Source organism: Loxodonta africana, chromosome 24 (assembly GCF_030014295.1).
Source record: "Loxodonta africana isolate mLoxAfr1 chromosome 24, mLoxAfr1.hap2, whole genome shotgun sequence".
In the NCBI taxonomy this organism is placed as follows: Eukaryota; Metazoa; Chordata; class Mammalia; order Proboscidea; family Elephantidae; genus Loxodonta; species Loxodonta africana.
Window position 1 is genome coordinate 33,588,315 of NC_087365.1, and position 25,730 is coordinate 33,614,044.

The 25,730-nt window shown below is 47.6% G+C and overlaps 1 protein-coding gene across 2 annotated transcripts; it reads right to left on the bottom strand.

Moving 5' to 3' along the window:
• Positions 1 to 596: 596 nt before the first annotated feature.
• AHCY (adenosylhomocysteinase) lies at positions 597 to 23,205 on the bottom strand. 2 transcript variants are annotated; one of them, XM_064275998.1, is made up of 10 exons: positions 23,073 to 23,205; positions 16,620 to 16,810; positions 15,314 to 15,389; positions 13,537 to 13,686; positions 11,625 to 11,737; positions 10,997 to 11,204; positions 10,818 to 10,905; positions 10,601 to 10,718; positions 5,090 to 5,284; positions 597 to 1,470 (listed from the first exon to the last, which is right to left on the bottom strand). In XM_064275998.1, the coding sequence occupies exons 1-10, from the start codon at positions 23,098 to 23,100 to the stop codon at positions 1,339 to 1,341; spliced, it is 1,299 nt and encodes a 432-aa protein (XP_064132068.1). In that variant the 5' UTR covers positions 23,101 to 23,205; the 3' UTR covers positions 597 to 1,338. The 2 variants fall into 2 exon arrangements, with proteins under 2 accessions (XP_064132068.1, XP_064132069.1); XM_064275999.1 differs by lacking the exon at positions 16,620 to 16,810 and having other exon boundaries at positions 23,073 to 23,187.
• Positions 23,206 to 25,730: the final 2,525 nt, after the last annotated feature.

A 25,730-nucleotide genomic window follows, 5' to 3' on the forward strand; every position in this document is an offset into this window, starting at 1 on the left:
CCAAGGTCAGAACAAGAGTTCAGTAAATGATCATTTGAACACCTGGGACAAAGCCCAACTTCCCACCTGCCTTCCTTTGATTCAAATCATGGTGAGGCCTCTTGTAAACTGTGTTTTGGAAAGCTAATTTAATTTCCGAGTCTCCACCCTCATCTATAATGTTAGGATAATAACAGGATTGTTGTGAGAATAAGTGAATTGATTACAGAGCCTCTAACACCCAGTAGGTGCTCAATAACTAGTCCCCCAACGAACACTGGATCAATCCAAAGAAAAGTGGAAATGGGGAGAAGAAAATATGAATAAAAACACAAAAAACAAGGTAGAGGAAATAAATACAAACAGAAAGTATAATAAATTCACCAAGTAAATGATTGGACTAAAAAATAAGCTGTTCACAAGAGACATAACTGAAGAAGAGATGAGTTTCCCTCTTTACTTCCAAGCCCAAGGAGTTGCCTGCGGCCCTTTCCATCCGCTCTGCAGACAACCACTTCTGGACCAGTCGTCTTGCTGTTTATTACCACTTGACTATAACCCCTTGCTCATGCCACACATTCATAGTAGTGGATTATCTGTATAACAAAGGCTCAAAATCCTTTCAGGCACCAAAATTTTTATTAACCCACCTTCCTGCTGTCCTTTAACACATTATAAACCAAATTAACTTCTTTTTAACCCAGGGTTGTGACAGAAACCACCATGTTACAAAGTAGTGGCAGACCTATACCTGCTTTTACATTTTTCTGGCCCCTCTCAACCTCTGGTTGTCACTTCTCTTGCTCTCTTGGCTGGCCCCTAACAAGTCTATTCTAACCCCTGTAAAATAGGGACTAAAAGTTCCAACCTCACTGTCCAGAGGTTCAAAAGAATGCCCAGCACTAAGCCAGGCTCTCAGGAGCATTCAAACTCTAACAGTTGCACCCTGCCCTTTGACTGCTTCTTCTCATGCGTCATAGGCTAAGGAACCAGGAAGCCTGTAAATCAAGTACCCGGGTGAAGTCCATAAGGCCAGGCGAGGACTCAGATGTAAAGTGCATGGGCTCTGACCACTGCCTAAAGACTGACTGAGTAAGCAGTTCCAAGACCCCTGAGCTCATGGTTTCCTATAGGTGTCTCCTCGTACCTCCATGTTGACCAGGGCTTTGGGAGGGGTTTCTCAATGCCCCTTGCCATACCTGCAACAGTATGAGGGATGCAGTGGGGACCAAAGGCTGAGTGACCAGCTCTAGGGAGTGATCACGGGGAACAATGACAACCCAATCTCAAAGTTAGTGCCAGTTGTTTTTGGGGCCTGGGCAGGGATGCCAGTTGGAAGGCGAGGGGCAGGCCTGGCTTTCAGTAGCGGTAGTGATCAGGCTTGAAGGGGCCATCGGAGGGCATGCCCAGGTACTGGGCCTGCTTCTCAGTCAGCTTGGTCAGCTTCACGTTCAACTTGCCCAGGTGGGCTTCAGCCACTGCCTCATCCAGCTGGGGGAAAACACAGGAAAAGCCAAGATTAGTGTCATGCTTTGGGACTTCTAGCCACTTAAAAAAGGCAGAAACTGTTCCGTTGGGGCACAAGGACATGTGCATTACCCATATTACCTCATTCCATCCTCACACCCAGCCTGTGGTCATTCCATCCTCACACCCAGCCTGCGGTCATTCCATCCTCACACCCAGCCTGCGGTCATTCCATCCTCACACCCAGCTGCTCAGCTGCCTTCCTTGAGAGGGAAGCATACCACATCCTCCTCTCCAAGTGGTCTTGGTGGGACCGTCAATTACATCCCTCCCCCAGTCCCAACTGACCCAAGCAGCTAATCAAAATGCATCTCTGGAATTTATCTATAGACAGGACATATTCTCCATGACAGGTGGAGAAAGGGGCACCACTGGGATTTTCTAAACAGGGAGGTTGTCAGTCTCAGCTGAGTGGTGAGTCTATTTGACAACTGAAGTGAATGTAGATGAACCAGAAAAGATAGAGCTTGGATGGCAGTGAATCCCTGGATCCAGTATCTGAGCCTTAGACTTCTCCATTATAAAGCCAATAGAGTTCCTTATGATTAAACTAGTTGTAGTTGCTTTAAAATATGTCCACAAATTCTTTGACACTCCTTCCTTCACAAGGTAGAGCCTAATTCCCCTCCCCTTGAATGACTTACTTCTAATGTACAGAGTAAAGCAGAATTGGTGGTGTGCAACTTTGGATGGGTCATAAAGGCACTGTGGCTTCTTCCCTGTCTCCCCTGGATCACTTGCTCTAAGGGAAACCAGCTACCATGTTATGAGGACACTTGAACAGCCCTATAAAAAGGCCCATGTGGCAAGGAACTGAGACTTCTTGCCAACAGTGATGTGTTGTGGATCCTCCAGCCCTAGTCAAGCCTTCAGATAACTGCAGCCTGACAGAAATCTTGACAGCAACCTCATGAAAGACTACTGAGTCAGAATCACCCAGCTAAGCTACTCTCAAATTCTTTTTGGCCACAAAAACGGGAATAATAAATCTTTGTGGTTTTAAGCTATCAAATTTTGGGGTTAATAGCAATAAATAACCAACATACTGGTGGTCTGACCAGGGTTCCTTTTTCTCCACTTATCAGCAAAAGGACCCTAGGTAATAAAAAGTTACCATGCCCCCTTTACAGATGAGGAAATTAAGTCTCAGAAAAGTGAAATGACTTGTTCAAGGTCCTACAGCTAGTGAGTGACAAAGCTGGGATTTAAACCCAGGTCCATTTGGCTCCAAATCCCCAGAACTTGTCCCAATCATTTCAACCTTGGCCTCCAGGGCAGCTTTGAAGAGACAGAGCTCTGGGGAGGGCCTCCCCCTGTCCTTGGGAGGCACCAATTCTCATTCCATGATGGCCTGATAGCTTTTGGCAGCAGGCAGCCCATTCCCAAGTGGTTTCACTTCTATTGTCTCATTAACTTATTGCCATGGAGTCAACTCATAGTGACCCTCTAGGACAGACTGCCATACAGGGTTTTCCAGGCTGTGATCTTTATGGAAGCAGACTGCCACATCTTTCTCCTGAGGAGCAGGCTGATGGGCTCAAACCACTGTCCTTCCAGTTAGCAGCCGAGTGCTTAAACACTATGCTGCCAGGGCTCCTGTTGTCTCATTAGAGCCTCACTAACGCCCCTAAGAGTTAGGGAGGGCAGGGTTTATTCTTACATTTAACACATGAAGAAACTGGAGCCCAGAGAAGATGGTGATGTGGCTCAAGCAAAACACAGGCAGGACCAGGGCCCATCTGAGTCCAGGTCAGTTCTAGTGGCAGAATGAAGGCCTCTAATTCCCAGGGTGCAAAATGAATCATCCCTTCACTTGTCTGGCCTGGCCTAGCCCAGAATGCCCTTCCTTCTCCTTGTACCCCACCACCAGAAGGCTGCCATAGTGGTTAACAACTTGGATAGATAGAGCTGGGTTCTGTTCCTGGCCTGATACTTGACAGCTATGGGAGGAAGTCAACCTCTGAACCTTAGTTTCCTCATTTGTAGGATGGACATAACCATTACTCATCTCTCATGGCTGTTACAAATATCAGAGGTATGTAAAGTGCTTGATACAAGCAGTTATCTTACCAATAAATGGTGACTGTTCTCCATCATTCTTGTTAACCAAGATACTTAATCCCTTGCCTACAGACGGCCTGTGAGGCATGAAGCTGAGGGTGTCCTGTCACCAACTCATACTTTGGCAGTGATGGAGGAAAAAGATAAGGATGAGGCCAAGTGCTGGGGCAGGAGGCGAGATCTCTGCCTCTTTTGTTACCAACCACGGCCTCATTTCAGAAGCCAACCTTGCCTAACTTCATAGCCATATTTCCCCCAGATGGGATCAGATGGGGGCTGGGGGGATTCTTTCTTACTCTACAACAAGCCTAGGGACCTGGTGGGCTGCAGAGAATGGGGTAGCCCTTGAGGCTCCTATAGGCAAAATATTTGGTCTGGCAAGTCAGGGTCCCAGGCAGACTTGGTGGAAAGGAGGTGGCTGGTGCTGGGGGCAGATGTCCCATGCCTTGAGTGAATGCACCGGGTATCTTCCTATTTCTTCCTCAGCTGATGTAACCAATCTATCAAGAGGTAACAGGGGTGGTATGGAAACCTCCATCACAGCCTTTCCAGAAGCAAAAGTCTGTAAGAGTTAAGAGTCACTCTCACCATAGCTGCTAGAGAAGCTAAGGCCCAGACACGGCAAATGGCAACACCAAGTTCACCGGTGACACTGGCAGAGCCAGGACTTAAAAGGAGGCGATTCTGACCCCTGGGGCAGGCAGGCTGCATGGGGTGTTAGGATGAGCACTGGACTTGATGTCAGAGTACCTGATCATCATGGTTACACCGACTACACACCACAGGAGTCAGGCACCATGCTTAGTGTATTATCTGCACCATCTCATTCTAAGGCCACCAAACTGTAGCCTCGGGCTGCATTCAGCTTACAGACGGTCTAGGCTGAACCACCAAGTGATTTTTAAAAATTGTAATGAGGTGCCTAGATTTAAAAATCAAGTCTTTCATACAAAGATCTTGATGTCTGGCTTCTCGTAAAAGGTCAGAAGTTCTGGCCCAATGGGCTCAGGTTCAAGGGTGATGACAACTGAGTGGCAGTTACCCCTTTTCAGTGGCGAATGTGCTCTTCTGTTTGTCAGCTCCCACCTGGCCCCCTTCACTCACTGACCTCATCCCTGTGGGCATGTGAGTTTGTGACCCCTGATCTAAGGAAACCCTCATAATCCCTAAAGGAGGTCTACTGCCTTCATTTTATAGATGAGGAAATGGAGACACAGAGAAGCTAAGTAACTTGCTCCCAGTTACATAGCCTCTAAGTGGTGAAGCTGAGATTCAAACCTGATGGGTTATTCCAAAGCCCATGCTCTTCCCACTACCTAGCCCTGCACTCTGGTTGTGCTCCAAGGGAGTCATTTCCACTTTGGGTTTGTTTCCTCCTCTGTCAAATGGGGAGGATGATTTCTGCCCTGTAGGACCCTGTGAGGGCAGACAGGCAAACAATTTCTAAATTCTGATGATCTCAGCATAGGGAGCCCAGGGACAGACACATGGCCCTTGGCCTGGGATAGAGATGGGAACCCACCTTTTTGGGCAGAAAGTGGACCCCAGTGGGGTACTTGTCCGGGTGGGTCCACAGTTCAATCTGTGCCAGCACCTGGTTGGTGAAGGAGTTGCTCATCACGAAGCTGGGGTGGCCCATGGCGCAGCCCAGATTGACCAGCCGGCCCTCGGCCAGCAGGATGATGCGGTGCCCATTCTTCAGCTGATAGCGGTCCACCTGCAAGTGGGCAGAGCAGTGGTGAGGGCAGGTGGGCACTGCACCCACTGTCCACCCTACTCTCTTGTCCAGCAGGCCTCCCTAGCCCCAAGCAAACTCCAGCACACGGCCTGGTGCACATACCAAATAATAATAAAAATAATAGCCAATATTTATTAAGCAACTCTGAGCTACAGACCTCACAGGTCTGCTGTGAGAATTTAATGAGCTGATATAAAGCACTTAGCACAAGGCTTGGCACATGCTAAGTACTCAATAAATTATTAACTTGTTGTTATTACTATTATTATCCCCATGTGGCCTGTGCTAAGTTCCTTACATATATCAATCACATTTAACTAGTAACTACCCAGGATTTAAATACCACCATTAGTACTTAAAAGGAGTCCTAGTGGCACAGTGGTTAAGTGCTCAGCTGCTAACCAAAAGTTCGGTGGTTCAAACATACCAGCCACCTCGTGCAGGAGAGAAAGATGTGGCAGTCTGCTTCTGTAAAGATTTACAGCCTTGGAAACCCTATGGGATGGTTCTACTCAGTCCTATAGGGTCATTAAGAGTTGGAATCAACTCAACAGCAACAGGTTTTAGTATTTAAAGGAGTTCCTGGGTAGTGCAAACAGTTATGCACTGAACTACTAGCTGAAAGATGAGATTTAAATCCAACCAGTGGAGCCTTGGAAGACAGGCCTAGCAATCTGCTTCCGGAAGGTCACAGCCTTGAAAACTCCATGGAGCAGTTGTACTCTGCACACATGGGGTCACCGTAAGTCAGAGTTGACTCGATGGCAACTAACAACATTGGTCCTTAAAAAACTGAAGTTTAAAAGGTTAAGTCACTTGCCCAGAGCCACACACTACAAAGTGGCTATAATCTGGGTCTGGACAGTCTGAGAACAGATCCTATGTTCCCAACCACCGTCTTAGTAAAAGCTGAATGCCCAAGCTCTCAACCATGGCAGTACACGAAAACCACCTTGGAAGCTTTAAAAAAAAAATCAAGATATGCTGGCCTCACTCCCAGAGATTCTAATTTAATTGGTCTGGCCAGATTCTGCCAAGGTTGGAGAACTCCTGGTTTAGTGAGCAAAAAAAGAGCAAAGGAGAAGGGGAAATCACTAGCCTCAATCCTCGCAACCCTCCATCTCTCCCAACCACCTGAACACACATAAATGTGTTTTTCTCCCCCTGCCATCCTTACACCTGCAATCCCTCATCCCTCATGCTGACTGCCACACATTTCCCCAAAAGCCCAGGTTTCCAGGCCTCTCCTTACAGTCCTGCTTCCGGAAGGTCACAGCCTTGAAAACTCCATGGAGCAGTTGTACTCTGCACACATGGGGTCACCGTAAGTCAGAGTTGACTCGATGGCAACTAACAACATTGGTCCTTAAAAAACTGAAGTTTAAAAGGTTAAGTCACTTGCCCAGAGCCACACACTACAAAGTGGCTATAATCTGGGTCTGGACAGTCTGAGAACAGATCCTATGTTCCCAACCACCGTCTTAGTAAAAGCTGAATGCCCAAGCTCTCAACCATGGCAGTACACGAAAACCACCTTGGAAGCTTTAAAAAAAAAATCAAGATATGCTGGCCTCACTCCCAGAGATTCTAATTTAATTGGTCTGGCCAGATTCTGCCAAGGTTGGAGAACTCCTGGTTTAGTGAGCAAAAAAAGAGCAAAGGAGAAGGGGAAATCACTAGCCTCAATCCTCGCAACCCTCCATCTCTCCCAACCACCTGAACACACATAAATGTGTTTTTCTCCCCCTGCCATCCTTACACCTGCAATCCCTCATCCCTCATGCTGACTGCCACACATTTCCCCAAAAGCCCAGGTTTCCAGGCCTCTCCTTACAGTCCTAAGGAAAGGTGTTTGATACTCAACCAGTATTCATTCAGTAAACGTTCACTGAAACTGTTTGAGCCAAGCCCACTGCAGGGATTCATCAACCTGGACTCTGCCCTGATGGTACAACTGGGAGACCAGAACCACTGATTCCAACTGTAGGTGATGGTGCTATACAGGAAGTGTACACAAAGAGTTGTAGGCATCTTCCTCTGCCTGAGGAGCTGGGGCTTAAAGGATGTGTGGGAGTTCAACTGGCAAAGAAAAGGCATTCACTCCATTCCAAAAAAAAAGGAGCCATCTAGACAGATAACAGAAGCAGGGACTGTAGTGGTGTGTTCAGGAAGTGGTCCAGGGGGCCCAAGTGTACAGGTCCTCAAGAGGACAGACAGAAAATGAAATTGGGAAGGCTGGCAGGACAGTCAAAGATCTTGAGGGTGAGAATAGAGTCTAACTCTGGAGGACAGCTTGGCGAAGGGGTTACCCATTGCCCCAAGGAAGCCCCATGTGGCCTTTGCAGAGAAAGGCCTGACTAGCTCTTAGAGGCATGGCTGCCAGACAAGCACACTCCTCCACCCCTTGCGTGGTGAGACTGCCAGGCTTCCAAGCAGAGAGATGGAGGCGCCCTCTGCCTGGCCAGGAACTGACACCTGTAGGCTAGTCCAGGCCCCACCTGGAGTTCAGGGCAATGGGGTAGGACTGGTCAATGTGTGGTACCTCTCTGGGGCTCTGGGCTCCTGGCTGGCTTGTGGTGTGGTTCTCTGATCGGGTGCTTGTCAGCCGAGCCTGTGTCTATTATCTTCTGTACAACGTCTTAAGGATACCCATGGGCACCAAAATACCCCATTTAATATGGTTTTTCTCCCCTTTAAAAACTGTTCAATTTTAGTATAGAAAATTAGAAAATAAACAATACAACCGCTTTAAAAAAATACCTTACTAACAGTGAGACTATTTCCGGTTTTCCCTATTACAGATACACAGCACTGTGATGAACACCCTTATGAACATACTTAATTCTTTCCTAAGGATCAATTATTAGGAGAAAGACTGCCCAAAGAATTGGCTTAACTATAAAGCTCTTGATATCCAAAGTCAAAATGCCTTCCAGAAACACCTTATTACTTTTATAATCAGAGAAAAATGACTCCATGGTAAATGTAACTCAAATAAAATTTTACATATTCCAAAGGAACTCATTTTTCAATATCCCATTGCAAAATTATTCTTCCCCACCACCTACAGACTGGGGAAGAATTTTCAGCTATGACATCTCAGACCAGCGCCTGATCTCTAAAATCTACATGATTCTGTCAAAACTCAACCACAAAAAGACAAACAACCCAATCAAGAAGTGGGCAAAGGGTATGAACACACATTTCACTAAAGAAGATATTCAGGCAGCCAACAGATACATGAGAAAATGCTCCCGATCATTAGCCATTAGAGAAATGCAAATTAAAACTACGATGAGATTCCATCTCACACCAACAAGGCTGGCATTAATCCAAAAAACACAAAATAATAAATGTTGGAGAGGCTGCGGAGAGATTGGAACTCTCATACACTGCTGGTGGGAATGTAAAATGGTACAACCACTTTGGAAATCTATCTGGCGTTATCTTAAACAGTTAGAAATAGAACTACCATACAACCCAGAAATCCCACTCCTCGGAATATACCCTAGAGATACAACAGCCTTCATACAAACAGATATATGCACACCCATGTTTATTGCAGCTCTGTTTACAATAGCAAAAAGCTGGAAGCAACCAAGGTGTCCATCAATGGATGAATGGGTAAATAAATTGTGGTATATTCACACAATGGAATACTACGCATCGATAAAGAACAGTGACGAATCTCTGAAACATTTCATAACATGGAGGAACCTGGAAGGCATTATGCTGAGCGAAATGAGTCAGAGGCAAAAGGACAAATATTGTATAAGACCACTATTATAAGATCTTGAGAAATAGTAAAAACTGAGAAGAACACATACTTTTGTGGTTACAAAGGGGGGAGGGAGGGAGGGAGGGAGAGGGTTTTTTATTGATCAATCAGTAGATAAGAACTGCTTTGGGTGAAGGGAAAGACAACAATCAATTCATGGAAGGTCAGCCCAATTGGACTGGACTAAAAGCAAAGAGGTTTCCGGGATAAAATGAATGCTTCAAAGGTCAGCGGAGCAGGGGCGGGGGTCTGGGGAACATGGTTTGAGGGGACTTCTAAGTCAATTGGCAAAATAATTCTATTATGAAAACATTCTGCAACCCACTTTGAAATGTGGCGTCTGGGGTCTTAAATGCTAACAAGCGGCCATCTAAGATGCATCAATTGGTCTCAATCCACCTCGAGCAAAGGAAAATGAAGAACACCAAGGTCACACGACAACTAAGAACCCAAGAGACAGAAAGGGCCACATGAACCAGAGACTTACATCATCCTGAAACCAGAAGAACTAGTTGGTGCCCGGCCACAATCGATGACTGCCCTGACAGGGAGCACAACAGAGAACTCCTGAGGGAGCAGGAGATCAGTGGGATGCAGACCCCAAATTCTCATAAAAAGACCAAACTTAATGGTCTGACTGAGACTAGAGGAATCCCGGCGGCCATGCTCCCCAGACCTTCTGTTGGCACAGGACAGGAACCATCCCCAAAGACAACTCATCAGACATGAAAGGGACTGGTCAGTGGGGGGGAGAGAGATGCTGATGAAGAGTGAGCTAATTAAATCAGGTGGACACTTGAGAGTGTGTTGGCAACTCTTGACTGGAGTGGGGATGGGAAGAGAGAGAGAGAGGGAAGACGGCAAAATTCTCACGAAAGGAGAGACTGAAAGGGCTGACTCAATAGGGGGAGAGCAAGTGGGAGAAGGGAGTAAGATGTATGTAAACTTACATGTGACAGACTGATTGGATTTGTAAATGTTCACTTGAAGCTTAATAAAAATTAATTAAAAAAAAAAAAATTATTCTTCCCCAACTCTGTCTTCCCAGCTCAGTAAATGGTCCCACTTTTCACACAGCTGTTCAAGCCAGAAATCTAGTGTCTTCTTGATTCTTCCCTCATCCTGGCCCCACATCCAGTCCATTCATCATCCACCTTTCTCCATTTCCCTCCACTCCACATAGAGGCTGTCATCACCCCCCGCCAGGACTCTTATAAGAGCAACCTTTAATAGCTTCCTTGCCACCCCTCTTCCTCTACTGTTTTCATTCTCCACACAGTAGCAAGAGAGGTGTTTCTAAAACAGCGATCTCACCATGTGCATCTCACCTGCCTAAAACCTTCTGAGACTCCCCCAACACCTCAAGCCCGGATCTGAAACCAGACCCTCCTTCTCCCCATCCTACTGCCCAGGTAGCCCCAGATTCCTTATCTGCCCTCCATGGTGGCCAGCCCACGGCCTCACCCCTTTTAAGCCCTCCATTTGCCCACCCTGCCAGCAGGGCTGGAGCTTCTCACCTGAGGCTTTATGTTCACCTTCTCCACAGCATTCTCGTTGAGCCACTTGACATCAATCTCCACATCAAAGTGCCCAATATTACACACGATGGCATCATCCTTCATCTGCTCAAAGTGCCTGTTGAGGAGCCCGAGCCCATGGAAGACAGTCAGGAACAAAGAGCAGCCCCAGGGTGCCTCCCTCCCTCAGGCTCCAAGACCCTCACCTGGCACCTACCGGCCAAGGATGATGTCAATACAACCTGTGGTGGTGACAAAGATGTTGCCCTCCTGACAGGCCTCATCCATAGTGGTCACCTCATAGCCTGTGCAGAAACAGTGGCTTCAGGTTACCTGAGGTGGCACTGCCCCTCCTCTGGCCCCAGTGGCTGGCAGCCAACCCTCACCCTATTGTACCTTCCATGGCAGCCTGCAGAGCATTAATGGGGTCAATCTCGGTGATGATGACACGAGCCCCGAAACCTCTCAGGGCCTGGGCACAGCCCTTGCCCACATCGCCATAGCCTGCCACCACTGCCACCTTGCCCGCAATCATCACATCTGTGGCTCGCTTGATGCCATCTATGAGGGACTCCCGGCAGCCATAGAGGTTGTCAAACTTGCTCTGAAAGGAGAGGGTGCATGGGGTGAAAGGGCCCTCAAGGCCAGGCCTCCTTGAGCCTCAGAGTCTTCACAGGGCCCAGGCGCCTTGGACCCACTCTCAGCATATTAGCTTGGTGGGCCTTCAGCCGACCATCTTCTGTGACTCCTTCTCTATAGTTAATCCCTCCACATACCCGTCTATCCCGATCTGCTCCAAGACCTTCTTGCAAGCCTTTCTCTGCTGGTCCAATAGCCTTCCTCAAAAACTCAACTCTGAAGCTCACTGGGTAGTTCTCCTCTTCTTTAATGGACTCATTACCCTCAGTCTACAACCCCTTTTCCCCCTTAAATGAGGGTTTCATGTCCCCAGCCTTCCTGGGGCCCTTCTTCAAGGGCTTACTCCTGAGCCAAGAGTGGAGCTGTCACTGCCCCATAGGCTCACCTTGGTGACCGAGTCATTGACATTGATGGCAGGCACCTTCAGGATCCCATTGGCCATCATCTTATACAGGTTGTGGACCCCAGTTGTGGTCTCCTCGGAGATGCCTCGGATGCCTAAACACAAGAGGAACGGAGAAGCCTCAGGTTCAACCCTTATCCTTACTCAGGCCAGGAAGGGGCTGCTAAGGGATGGGGAGGCCTCTGGGATGAGGCCCTGAGAGCTTCAGAGAGCCTACACCTGAACTCACCCAAATTCCCCATGTTTGTCACTTAAAGCCACTCTTACTTCTGGGTTACCATTTCTATGAATGGCACCACAGACCACTCAGTCACCCAGGCGTGCATGAAGAAGCCACTCTTGATGCCCCCTCAAGAGCAAGCCAATCATCAAGCCTAGTCTACCTCCCAACTCCCAACTTCTCCATCCCTACTGCCACCATCATCTCTCTTGGTCTCCCTGAAATAATCCATCCTCCACACAGCAGCCAGCAGCCATATGCAACAAAAAGTATGCCATTCTAACCATTTTCAAGCATACATTCAATGACATTAATAATCACCATGCTGTGCTACCATCACCATAGCCATTTCCAGTGTTTTTCATCTCCCTAAACAGAAACTCAATACACTTTCAGTATTAACTTCCCATTCCTCCCCCGCCCCCCGCCCAGCTCCTTGGTAACCACTAACAAACTTTTGGTGCATTTGTCTACCCTAGATAGTTTACGTAAGTGGGATTATACAATATTTGTCCTTTTGTGTCTGACTTATCTCACTCAGCGTAATGTTTTTAAGATCCATCCAGGTCATAACATTTATCAGGACTTTGCTTCTCTTTATGGCTGAATCATATTTCATTGTATGTATTTATCATGTTGTTTATCTATTCATCTGTTGACGGTCATTTGGGTTGTTTCTACCTTTTGGCTATTGTGAACAACGCTACTGTGAACACTGGTACACACATATTTGAGTCTCTGCTTTCAAGTGTTTAGAGTGTATACCTAGGATTGGAATTGTTGGGTCATATGGTAATTCCATGTTTAACTTTTTGAGGTACCACCAAACTGTTTTCCATTCCCAGCAGCAAAGGATGAGGGTTCCAAGTTCTCCACATCCTCGTTTTTCTGGTAATAGCCATACTAGCGGGTGTGAAGTAGGGTATCATTGTAGTTTTGATCTGCATTTCCCTAATGACTAATGTATATCTTTTTTGGAGATATGTCTACTCAAGTCCTTTAGCCATTTTTTAACTGAGTTATCTTGTTGCTAACCAGCAGCAGCCAATTTTTCCCCCTTCTTTGACCAATTTTTTTTGTTGTTGTTGTGAAATAATTTAACAAATCGTTTGCTAATTCAGTCATTTTTACATGTACAATTCAGTGACATTAATTATATCCACTATGTTGTGCAATCATCACCACCACCAGTCATTTTTAACATGTATATTTTCAGAGAAATCTTTTCAAAACCCTCCAAATACTTCCTCTTGTTCTCAGGATCAAACTCAGCCACATCCTATAATACTCCCTGACTCTCTTCACTCATAGCTGCCATGTTGGCTTCCTTTCTGTTTCCTGAATAGTCAGTCCTTTCCTGCCGTGGGGCCTTTGCACTCACTGCTCCCCTTTCTGCCCCTGCTTTTTACAAAGCTGCCTCCTTTCCAGCTGTGCTGGGCCCAGCCCTTGTTCTAGCCCCTAGGCTGTAATCTCAGCTAGGCCTCCCCCAGCTGCTCTAGCCACACACCATCAGAAGTCAGGAGGCCAGGCCCCAGCAGGCTTGCAGGCGCCTGTCATCCTCCAAGGATCTGCTGCTTAAGGCACTGGGAGTCCTGCCAGGCCTGCTGCCTGCCTGTGGGTGAGCAGGCCCCATTCAGGCAGCCAGCCCTCAGCCCACCCATCCACTCTGCTCACCTGAGAGAAGCTGCGGGTACTTGGTGTGAATTAGGTTGGTGAGGTCACCACCATCGTCCAGAATCATATTGAGGGGCCCGTCCTTGAAGTACAGGGTTTGCTCAATGCACCACAGGTACTCCTCATCTGTTTCACCCTTCCAGGCATACACTGAAGGGCGAGAGGCATATCAGACCTGAGCTCCCCACCAGCTCCCGCTCCAGGGAGCCACCTGGCAGTCAATACTATACCCTCCTAATACCCATCCGTAACACCTCCAGGACTCTAAGGACTTAGCAGTGCTAAGAACAGTTTGGAGCCAGAGAGATCCAAGTTCAAATCCTGGCTCTGCCACTCACCAGTTGTGTGACCCTGGGCAAATCGCTTCACCTCTTAGCCTCAGCTTTGTCATTTGAGATGGTACCCCACATATTAAAAAAAAATGCGCTGCCGTCGAGTCAATTCAACTCATAGTACCCCTATAGGACAGAGTAGAACGGCTCCATCAGGTTTCCAAGGAGCGGCTGGTAGATTCAAACTGCCGACCCTTTGGTTAGCAGCTGTTGCACTCCACCATTGTGCCACCAGGGCTCCACATATAAATATCTGGAAATAATTCTTTCATTTACCACCCCCCACCTGCCTGGGTCCTCGGGACTAGAACATCAACCCACAGTGGCCAGCGCTCCCATCTCCAATGCCTGCTGCTGGGATGGGGCAGCTGCAGGAGTAGGGATCATACTCAGCGGCACCCATGAGGTAGGATCCAGGGTTCATTATCCACCGAAAGGACTTCAGGGCCCAGAGCCTCTGCAGTGGGTAGTCTCAAGCTATGTCTTGCCAAAAAATTATTAATAGCAGCTATTATGCATGGAGTATTTTCTGCCAGCCATTACTCAAAACTGCTTCATGCCCCATCTCATTTTTCCTCACAGAAACCCAGCGAGACAGGCATCACCATCCATCAGCTACAGATGGCCAGAGAGGCTCAGATGTGCCCAGGACACTCAGGATGGCATTCCAGAGCAGGCATCAGAACACTGGGCTCCTGACCTCCAGACCAGGCTCCTCCCATTATAGGATATGACTGGGACACAGGTGTGAGGCTCCCATGAGCCTCCTGTGAGTAAAGCATGCCGGCCAAGCAGGTACAGCCACCTCCTAAACAAGACAATAGCCTTGAAAACAAGGCCTCTCCCCGAAGAGGGCCATGAAGCCAAGGCAAAGCTGAGGAATGGGGGAGATGCCTATTCGGCCCTGGTCAGTCTCTGGAGGAGTCCTCCTCCACCTTCCTCCCTCCCTCCACCTTCCACCTGTCCCTGGTTAAAAGGAATCCTGAATAGCTTATCTAATTACCATCAGAGCTAACCACTCCATTCCGCAAGCCCAGCCAGACATGTGCCGATTTCTCCAGCAGCTTGTGAAAAAGTCCCTTCCCTGCCAGACTACCAGAAACCAGGCAACGACCTTTGGAACTTTTTTTTGTCCATATGCCTCCCTGGTTCCTCTGGAAGCAGACCCACAGCCTTCCTTTAAGAGACTCTGCCTCCATGTCATGTGCTTTCCAATCATAAGATTCCACTCTTCCTGGTCACATGACTTGGGTTGGGCCAATATTCACCCTCCATAGGATTGTAGAGGAAAGTGGGACAAAACAGCTCTTTACTATGAATTCTGTGGCCACGACTCCTCTCCCCTGCTGTAGCGAAGCTTGTCCTCACGGAAGTCAGTGGAGTAAACAGGGAGAGGCAGAGTCCCTTCACACATTCCCACACCGCTGGTATCAAGCAGGACTCACCTGGAATGCCAGCCTTGGCAATGGCAGCTGCTGCATGGTCCTGGGTGGAGAAGATGTTACAGCTGGACCACTGTACCTAGAAGAGTCAGCAAGACAGGGCTGCTGGGTCACTGATGGCTCAGAAGCACCAGGGCCCCTGGGCAGGGAGAGGGGAAAGCCCTGGAGCTGGGGTGAGAGGGTGAGAGACTTGGGATCAAGGCCCAGCTGGCTCCACAACTACAGGCTGGTGACCCTGGATGAGTGGATTGGAGTCAGAGCAGGTGAGATCTGAGTTATATCTTAAAACATCACTCTGGTGCTGTGAGGAGCATAAGCTGTAGGGGAAAAGGGCTGAAGAAGCAGACAAGTGAAGAAGCTGTTGCATAAGTCCAGGTGAGAAATGTGGCAGGAGCAGGGGTGGTGATGAGAAGCATCAGATTCTGGGCATATTCTGAAGGGTGAGGTGACAGGATTTGCGGAGAGGATTAGTTGTGGGGTGAGAGAAAGAGAGGAGCCAAGGATTTCTCCTAGGTTCTTGAATTGACAGGACCCACAGGGCTGGAGTTTCTATTTACTGGCTGTGGAAAACGGGAAGGGAGGAAATTCTCTTGAGTTTGTTTGAACTTGTTGAGTTTGAGATGTCTTAGACCTGCAAGTGGAGATGACGCATCAATAGCTAGATACACGTATGTCTAGGGTTCCTGGCAGAAATTCAGGCTAGTACATATATTTGGGAGTCCTCACCATATAAAAAACAGTATTTAAGCCATAAAACTAGACCACCAAGAGAGTGAAAAGAAAGAAGCAGTCTAAGGACTGAAGCTTAAAGTACTGTTGTTTTTAGCTGCGCTGCATCCTCTCCCCTTTGGGGAACCACCTTGCTCCTTAACTCCCTGATAGCTTGGAAGAGCTTTCAATCATTGGTACACATGACCCAGGCTGAACCAATCAGAGTACCCCATCCTTCAAGACAATGAATGCTCCAAGAAAGGCACATGACCCAACAAGTGCCAATGAAAGTCAGTCTTTAGACAGCTAAATGGGACCTTGGAGTAGAGTTTTTCCTGCTGAGGCTCCTTAGTCAGGGGGATGTGAATTGGGGGCAGTCAGAGGCCATCTTCCCTGTCAGGGAGAAAACCTGTCTACATAGGAACAGTCACCACAAAGGGTAACAGCACTGGGAGATGGGAGAGAAAACCCAAGTGACAAGTCTGGAGGTCAGCACCACACCTGGACTTCTCCCCTTCCGTACACAGTCTTTTTCTACCCTGGCTGGCTCCAGAGAGGGCAAGGCACCCGTCTTGAGTCACAGAGCTGTGGGCCTCACCTCAGCACCCAGGGCAACAAGTGTCTCAATGAGGACAGCCGTCTCCACAGTCATGTGCAGGCATCCAGCGATGCGGGCGCCCTTTAGTGGCTTGGAGGCTGAGTACATCTCCCGCATGCGCATCAGGCCTGGCATCTCATTCTCCGCGATGTCCAGGGCCTTTCTTCCCCAGGAGGCCAGGCTGATATCAGCTACAGGGGCAAGATGGATGAAGTTCTGTGAGTCACATCATCCACTAATCATGAAGCGCTATCACTGCGTGAAGACCCTGAGCTACTTGTGGACTCAAAATACAAGGATTAGCAATCTGGTCCCTGTATTCTCTTAGTTATTCAACAAGTATTCATGGAGCCAGGGCCCTAGGGCTTCAACAGTCAAAATACAGGGTAAGTCTGCACAACTGGACCAGAGCAAAAGCAAAGAAGTTTCCCAGACACATCCAAACAGTTTGAGGGACAGAGTAGCTAGGACTGGGGCCTGGGGACCATAGTTTCGGGGAACATCTAGGTCAACTGGCATAACACAGTTTATAAAGAAAACGATCTACAACCCACTTTGGTGAGTGGTGACTGAGGTCTTAAAAGCTTGTGAGCGGCCGTCTAAGATACATCAGTTGGTCCCATCCCACCTGGAACAAAGAAGAATGAAGAAAACCAAAGACACAAGGGAAATACTAGCCCAAAAGACTAAAGGGCCAAACGAACCAGAGACTCCACCAGCCTGAGACCAGAAGAACTAGATGGTGCCCAGAAACCACCAATGACTGCCCTGACAGGGAACACAACAGAGTCTGGGACAGAGGAGGAGAAAAATGTAGAACAAAACTCAAACTCATGTAAAAAGACTAGATTTAAATGGTATGACAGAGACTGGAGGAACCCCCAAAATTACGGCCCCCAGACGCTGTAAACCCAGAACTGAAACCATTCTGGAAGCCCACTTTTCAGACAAAGATTAGGTGGGACTATAAAACAAAAAATAATACACATGAGCAATGTGCTTCTTAGTTCAATCAGATTTACGAGACCAAATGGACAGCTTCTATCCTAAAGCAGGATGAGAAGGCAGGAAGGGACAGGAACTGGTTGAATAGACACAAGGAACCCGGGATGGAGAGGGGAAGTGTGCTGTCACATTGTGAAGATTGCAACTAATGTCACAAAACAATGTGCATAAGTTTCTGAATGAGAAATTAACTTGAGCTGTAAACTTTCACCTAAACCTACTGAAAAAACCTTCTGCCATCGAGTCAATTCCGACTCATAGCGACCCGATAGCACAGTAAAAAAGAAAGGCATAGTCCCTGCCTAACTGCAGCTTACAGTCTTATGGGAGAACAAAATTAAATAATTTCAGGAACATTACAACCCAGACAAGTGCCCTCTGCAAAACAGCTATCAGGCTATACCTCCCATTACCCTTTTTGCTGATACCTACCAACCTCCAGGTCACTGCTTATTTGTTCAAGATTTTTAAGCTCCTGGCTCTCCATCTTCCAGTCCAAGTCATCACTCCTGGTGACTTCAACACCTGTAGATGTTATGATCTAACACCTCGGATTCTAAGTTCCCTGACCTCCCTGAATATGTGAAAATGCTTCTTCCCCATCCCTGGTGTTTCTTTCCGCATGGAAGGAGCTCATCAGTCTAACACCCTTGGCTACTCTCTGCCCCAGGGGAGGTAGAGTGACTTGTCTAGATACTTGGGAGGAATAAACTGGGCATGTTCAGTTCAGCTCTTCCTTTTTTGCAAGCACCAGCAAGCCTGCCTGCAAGAGGCAGGTATTCTCCACTCTTCCACATAGAGAGACCTGCCCTGACCAGGCTCACCTATAACTGGTAGGTAGCTGCTGAATTGTGGGGTTTGGTTTTCAGGCTCATTGGGCTTTCATACTAATCTATGTCCTCAGGCTTAGATGTTATTAGTAACAAAGGTTATGTTTTAGCCTCTATCTACCACACCAAATGTCTCAAATTTGTCCAATTCTCATGCAGGACTATCTCCATACTCTTTCCTCCAATGATCTCACCCTCCTCCCTCCCCCAGCCCAGTGGTCCATCCTGAAGGTCATATCCTAGGTCACTTCCTTAATGATAAAATCCACTGGCAAACTTGTAAATCTTCCCTGGAAAACGGGACCAATAGGTTGGGTTGAGGCCTGGGACTCCTGGTGAATTTTATCTTTAACCTTAGATGCTGACAATCATCCAAGGGGTGGGGGTGGGGGGGTATTCTCTGTAGAGAATTCTCAGTTAAAGACAATAAAACAATAAAACTGACTAAGCCAGTCTGCCTTCAACTATGCATCTAAACAATGTTAGAGATGAAATATTCCTCCCCCATTGGAGGGTCCAGTCCCACTGCCCCACACCTTTGATAGGCCATCACTGACAATGGCTTTCTCTTGGATATCTTGATTTCAACTCGGGCCATGCCCCATCTAAAGTCCTTCTACAGCCCAAATCCAACAAAGCTGCACCCGTCGGAACCTTGAATCCATTAAATCTACCAATATCCTGTCCTGCACCAGTCCCCTCCCCAATATTCTCGCCTCCTTCTTCCACAGTTTAGGATCCCACTGCCCTCCCCCCTCCAATCATCAAGGCTTCACAAACCTCTTTGCCCTCTTCCCCTCTGAGAACTTGCTTAGCAAAACTCCACCCTAGTTAAACCCAACCCTCCACTGCACTAAGCCATTGAACCCAGCAGGAGGAAAATCAGCACCACACCAACAGATCTCACCTGACATTTGACCACAAATCTCAAGGGGACACATAGCACACTCCAGCAACCTAATTACATTTTCCTAGTAAATTTATTCTCCTTTCTCCTCTCCCCAAACCTTCAGTACCTTTTCCAGGTCAACTGACCACCTTACTTCCCAATTCACTGAGAATTCAGAACTATGCCACTTTCCTTCCATAGAATCCACTAGTCCTCATCATACATAGCTACAAACTGGGCATTCTCTTCTGTTACAAGACATGAGCCCGCCTGATTCTTACCTCCTTGGAACTTCACTAATCCACTGAAACAGCTCTTCTCAGGTCTCCAAAGACCAGCCTGATTGCCAAATCTAACTGGCAATTATCTATGCTCAAATCCTACCAAATGCCTTGAAACCCTTCCTTTACTTGGCTACTATGACTGTCCTCATGAGGTTTTCTGCCTACCTCCCTACCTCCTCCTCTAACAGACTCTAATGTTTGAGAGCCCTCAGGACTCCATGGCCTCCCTTTTCTCTTACCCCATGAGCTTATCCAGTCTCATGCCTTTAAAAACCTTCTACATGGTGGGTGATGCCTCCCCCCGTATTTATCTCCAGCCCAAACTTCTCCCCTGAACTTGAAACTCATAAATCCAACTGCCTACTCAGCATCTCCACTTGGACGTGCAGTTGGCACCTATTATGGCTGTGGCAACATTGAGTCGTGATCCCCTGTACCCCCCCTCGCCAGCCTGTTACTCCCCCAGTCCTTCCCACTTTAGGAAAAGAAACCACCATTCAAACAGTGGCTCTGGTCAAAAACTTAGAAGATTTCTCGATTCCTCTTTTCCCTTCATTCTCTGCCAACCCATCAGCACACTGTTAGCTCAATATCCCAAATACAAACACAACCCAACTGTGTCTCACCACCCTTGTTCAAACCACCACTTTTCAGCTGGATAATAAAAGCAGCCTCCTCCATCTCCCTGCTTACACATACCATGCTCCCCAGAGCAGCCAGGCATGCTTTTTAAAACTTAAGTCCTATTACTGCCACTCCTCTGCTAAAGTGTTTAAAAAAAAAAAAAAAAAAGGCCTCCCTTGCCAGTGAATAAAACCCTACCTCCTCACATGATCTGAGAGCCCACTCCTTTTCCCATCCCCATCTCCTCATCACTCACTGCTCAGCCATAAGGACCTTCTTACTGTCTTCAACAAGCCGAGGTGAGAAGTTCATTCTCACCTCAGGGATTTTACCCAAGCAGTTTCCTTAGCCTGAAAGGCTCCTCCCCAAGCACCTGATACCTGGCACATAGGAGGTACTCAACAAAAACCTGGAAACAAGAAAAAAAAAAAAAAAACCCAAACCCCTTGCTGCTGAGTCGATTCCAACTCATAGCAACCCTGCAGGACAGAGGAGAACTGCCCCATAGGGTTTCCAACGAGCAGCTGTCAGATTCAAACTGCCGATCTTTCAGTTAGCAGCTGAGCTCTTAACCACTGCACCACCAGGGCTCCATATTCTTGATGGAGGAACAGAAAGTAAGCCACCATGACTGAGTAGAGAGAGTAAAAAGATGAGTCAGGATTTTATTCCCAGTGAGGTGGCAAGCCAACTGAGTTTTAAGGGAAAAACCATGACAAGAGTTGTCTTTTGAAAAGACCCCTTTGGCTGCTGCAAGGATCCGTGGGGCAAGAAACCCAGGGAGACCTGTGAAGAGGGTAATTGGAACTGGGATGGTGGCTGTAAAGATGGAAAGAAGGGGGCAGATCTCCTTCCTGATAAAATGGAGGCAATAATGCTGCACCATGTGCGTGTCTGTCCCACCGCGGTCTTTCAGTCACCTTTGTATCTCCAGTGCCCAGCAGGGCCTGGCAGAGGAGGGGTCAGTAAATGTTTACTAACTGTATCTGTTGTTAGGCCCAAACGAGAGAAGGTACAGGAAAGGGGCCAGCATGGGACAGGGTGGCAAAAAATGAAAAAAATCTGAAGCGAGTCCAACCCCCAGTATCTACCAATTAGGAAAAGGCCCAGAGAGGGGTTTGCCCCAGGTCTCAGAGCCAATCAGTGATTGGTGGCCAGGTGGGGCTACTGCCAGAGGCCGTGTCAAGACTCCTGGGAGCCCGGCTACAGGAAACAATGAGTTGTGTCCTGTCCTGGTGAATCCCATCTCCTCCACTACCACCTGTCCTTGTAGCTAAAAATAACTCTTTTCTTGTTGTCCTCATGGAAAACCTGTCCCAGGACAAGCCAACAGGAACAGCAAGACCCTCTCCAAGCCTCATTTTCATCTGTAAAGGGGAGATAATCGTCTCTACCTTGCTATGTGCCCAGGGGATTAAAGAAGGTGCAATATGGGCAAGGTCTTGCACATAGCATATCCTTCTTGATGGGTGCTTCCTTCCTCCACCCCTACCAGTCAGGCTTCCCCACTTCCAAATACAGCCCGTCTCCTAGCCTCACAGGGACCTCCTACAAACAACCCAATCGCTCCCAACCCTGACCCACTCATTTCTCCACAGTATGACAAGACCCGTATCCCAGCTTGCCACTCATGTGACTTTGACTTAAACTTTCTGAGCCTCAGTTTCAACATCCAGATAATGGAGACAACAGTTTACTCTGGCAGCTACCTCGTGAGCTACTATTTTGACAAAATCTTTGTACCAACTTGGACAAGTCACTTTCCCTCAGGGACTCAGTTTCTTCCTCAGTATAATGGGATAATAATAAGGATTGCATGTATAAACACATGCAAATCACCAGATACACAGCAAGTGTTCCATAATGTTGGTACCTTTCTTCGAGTGTCTTGAAGTTACTTTAAAAAAAACAGCCTGAACTGGTTTTGTTTTTTGGTTAAAAGTATTAGGGTTGCTCCAAGTGTAAATACATTTCTATACACTGGTTAAAAGAGTGAGTTCTGAGGCCTAAACGGCCTGAATTCAAATCCTGCTTCACTACCTCTCAGTTGCAAGACTGTGGGCAAGTTACCTTTATTCCTGTCTCTGTACACTTATCTGTAAACTGAGAAAAATAACAGTCACTACCCTAAAGAGCTGTGAAAATAAACTGAATTAATCCAGAATAAAGCTAGAAGGGAGTGCCAATCCCACAGTAAACACTCAATAAACGTTTATCAGCCTTCAATTCGTGGGAGAGCAGGAGGATTTCTCTAACCACTCCATTTTTTCCTCCCCGAAATTCTCTGCGTAACTGTCCTTGTTGGCCAGGTGGGTAACTAGCGCAAAGTCCCCAGCGGGTGGGCCAGTGCCGGCCTCCCTCTCCAGGCCTCTCCTCACGTGCCCTTCTAAGGCTTCAGTGCCTTCCCCTTCCCTGCCGGAGGCCCAGAGAAAGGTGAGCAACTGTCCCAGTTGGCCAAGGTCCGATCCAAGCCCAAGAAGGAGGATTTGGTATCCCTTGGACTGTCCCAGGCCACGGCCAGGTGTGCTCTCCCAGCCCGCCCAGGCCCGCTCCGTGCGGAACACACTGCCGGTCCACTGCTCTGCAGCCCGCGCGGCTGCACCGGGGCCCCGCAGCGCACGCCGGGACTTGTAGTCCGCGGCGGCCCCAGGCGACGCGCTCTCGGCGGAGCCAGGACTCCAAGCCCCAGGCGGCCTCGCGTAACCAGGATAGCGCTGAGCCTGCGATTCAAGGGGTCCTGAGTACCCAGAGAGCGCCGCCCGGTACAGGCCCTCCGGCAGGCGCAGAGCGTACGCAGCCGGCTGAATGTCCTGGAACTCACCGACTTTGTAGGGCAGTTTGTCCGACATGCTGGCAGCGCTTCGGCACGGAGTGAGGGGCAAGAGCAAAGGGGGCCGGGCCTCGTGATGGGGAGAGCCACTGGGCGGGCGGCGCCGGGCAGGGACCTGCGCCTGCTGGCGGCGCCTTTAAATATCTTCTTACTTGCATATTCATGAGCCCCGTTCGGGCTCAACCGCCCGGGGCGGAGCCCAATGCACTGGGGCGGGGCCGGAACGGACTTCGATATCCTCTGAGAGAGTAGCCGAGGTCCGGATTTTATGCGGTGCGGTCTAGCCACCTGCAGTACGGAATCCTGGAAGAGCGCGCAGAGAGAGGCCAGGAGAGCGAGCCCGAGGCCGTTCTTTCATTCGTTCAGCCACTGAATCCGACGTTAAACCGAGAGGAACTGGAATTCCGGCCAGTTCACTTCCCCGAGCCTCAATTGCCTTGTCTGTAAAATGGGCCAGTGATACCTACCACATAGAGTATAAGGAAAGCTGCAATATGTCAGGTACCCTGGCACATCCCAGAACCTCTCCCCTGCCCCCCAAGTAACCACTGTCCTGAGTTTAGAGAAATTTGTGTGCATCTCTTTATACTTTTACTACGTATGTAGGAATCATCAAACAATTCATGGTATTCATTTCGTGCTTAAAATGGTTTTTAATTGGCCACATGAAGACCATTTAACGTCTCTCAAGGATTTCCCCTACTTCCTTATCTGCCAGCTGCTAGCCCATCTTCCTCTCCTTATCCCACGTTTTCAGAGTTGTCTCCCTTCCTGGTCTGCACTTTCTCACCTCTCAGTCCTCAGCTGTGTGGCCTCCACTCCCAGGTCTTCTCTGAAACCAGTGGTATCACTAGGGTTGGTGTCGCCCCCCCCCCCCGCATGATAATTACAACAATATTGTACCTAAAATACCAGAAAATTTGACAAAATCAACAACTATTAGAACACCAGCAGCAATTAAAACAACTTCAGGTGCTTGGAGCCCCTGCAGGTGAAACTATGTGATTCGAAGCGTCTGATGTGATTCGAAGCGTCTGACTGAGCACCTTAGAAGGTTCGAAAAGGAAATCAGCATATCGTTTTACTACGAAAACTTTTTTTGTTTTATAACTACAGGGATATTTTTACAAAAAAATAATAAATTTCTTCTGAAACACTGCACAAAAATTTTATAGACAGTCATTTTGGTGTGACCCCCTCTGACAGTGTCGCCCGGTGTGGTCCGCACCCCCTGCACTCCCTAGTGATGCTACTGTCTGAAACTGCTCCAGCCAAGGTCATCGGGGAACCTGACTGAATCCAAAAGCGTCACCCTGCGTGCTAACCTACCTCTCTGATAAGCCCAATACTCCTGCCCACACTGTTGGCTTCCACTTTTCTGACTCTTCCCACTGTTGGCAGGGTTCAGTCTCTGGCCTGAGCAGCTTCCTCCTCCTCCTCCTCCTCCAAGCACCTTCAAGAGTTGATCTTCTTGTTTCCTCTTACTCTGCTCCCTCTTCCTGGGCCGTCTCACCCATACTTATGGCTGTGATGACCACTTGTATCCAGTTGATCCATGTGGAATCAAAACTGCCTTACCCCTCGAGCCACCTGTTTTCAGTGTTTATCATCTGTCCCTTCTCCCCACTCCCAAAGTTACTACTATAGTGAATTCGCCTTCATTTCTTTGCTGTTCCTTCACAGGTTTTACTACCTGTGTAATGGAGTCCCCGGGTGGTGCAAACAGTAAAGCACTTGGCTACTAACTGAAGCCACCCAGAGATGCCTCTACTTCTGAAACATCACAGTCACTGAAAACTCTATGGAACACATGGGTCCCCATGAGGTGGGACTGACTCCATAGAAACTAGTTTGGTTTACTACTTATGTGAGTATCCCTAAACAACATACTATTTAATTTTGACTGTTTTTTTTGCCATCGTATAAATGAAATTATACCGAGTATATTGTTCTGCAACTTGTTATTCTCTCTCAAGATTATTTTTGAGATTCATACATGTAAATAGATGAGTATAGCTGAGGTTCATTTATTTTCATTTCTGTGTAATATTCCATTGTATGAATATGCCACAGTGTATTCTATTGTCGATGGGCATTGAGGTATTTCAGTTGCTTGCTGCCACAAACAATGCTGCTCTAGCATTCTAGTATATATATATACAAGTCAAATTGCTTGATCATAGGGTATGCTTATGTACCACTTAACTTTCCAAAGGGCAGCAGCCTACGCTCCCACCGGCAGTGGATAAAATTTCTTATTATTCCCTGTCCTTACTAGCACGTCCTATTATCAAATTTTTGTTTTTTGCCAAGCTGGTAGGTGTAAAATAGCATCTCATTGTGGTTTTAATTTGCATTTCTTTTATTAATAATGAGGCTGAGTATTCTATTCATATGTTACAATCCATCTGTGCTTTTGTCTCTGTAAAAGTTCCGTTCATGTCTTTGCCCATTTAAAGATGGGTAGTTTTTTTTTTTTTTTTTTCAGTTAAAGGTTCTTTGCATAGTCTGGATATTAGTCCTGTGCTAATTATATGCATTACAAATATCTTCTCCTGATTTGTGGCTCATCTTCTCAACCTCTTTATGGTGTTTTTTGATGAATAGAAGCTCTTAGTTTTAATGTAGCCAGATTTATCTTTTTATTTA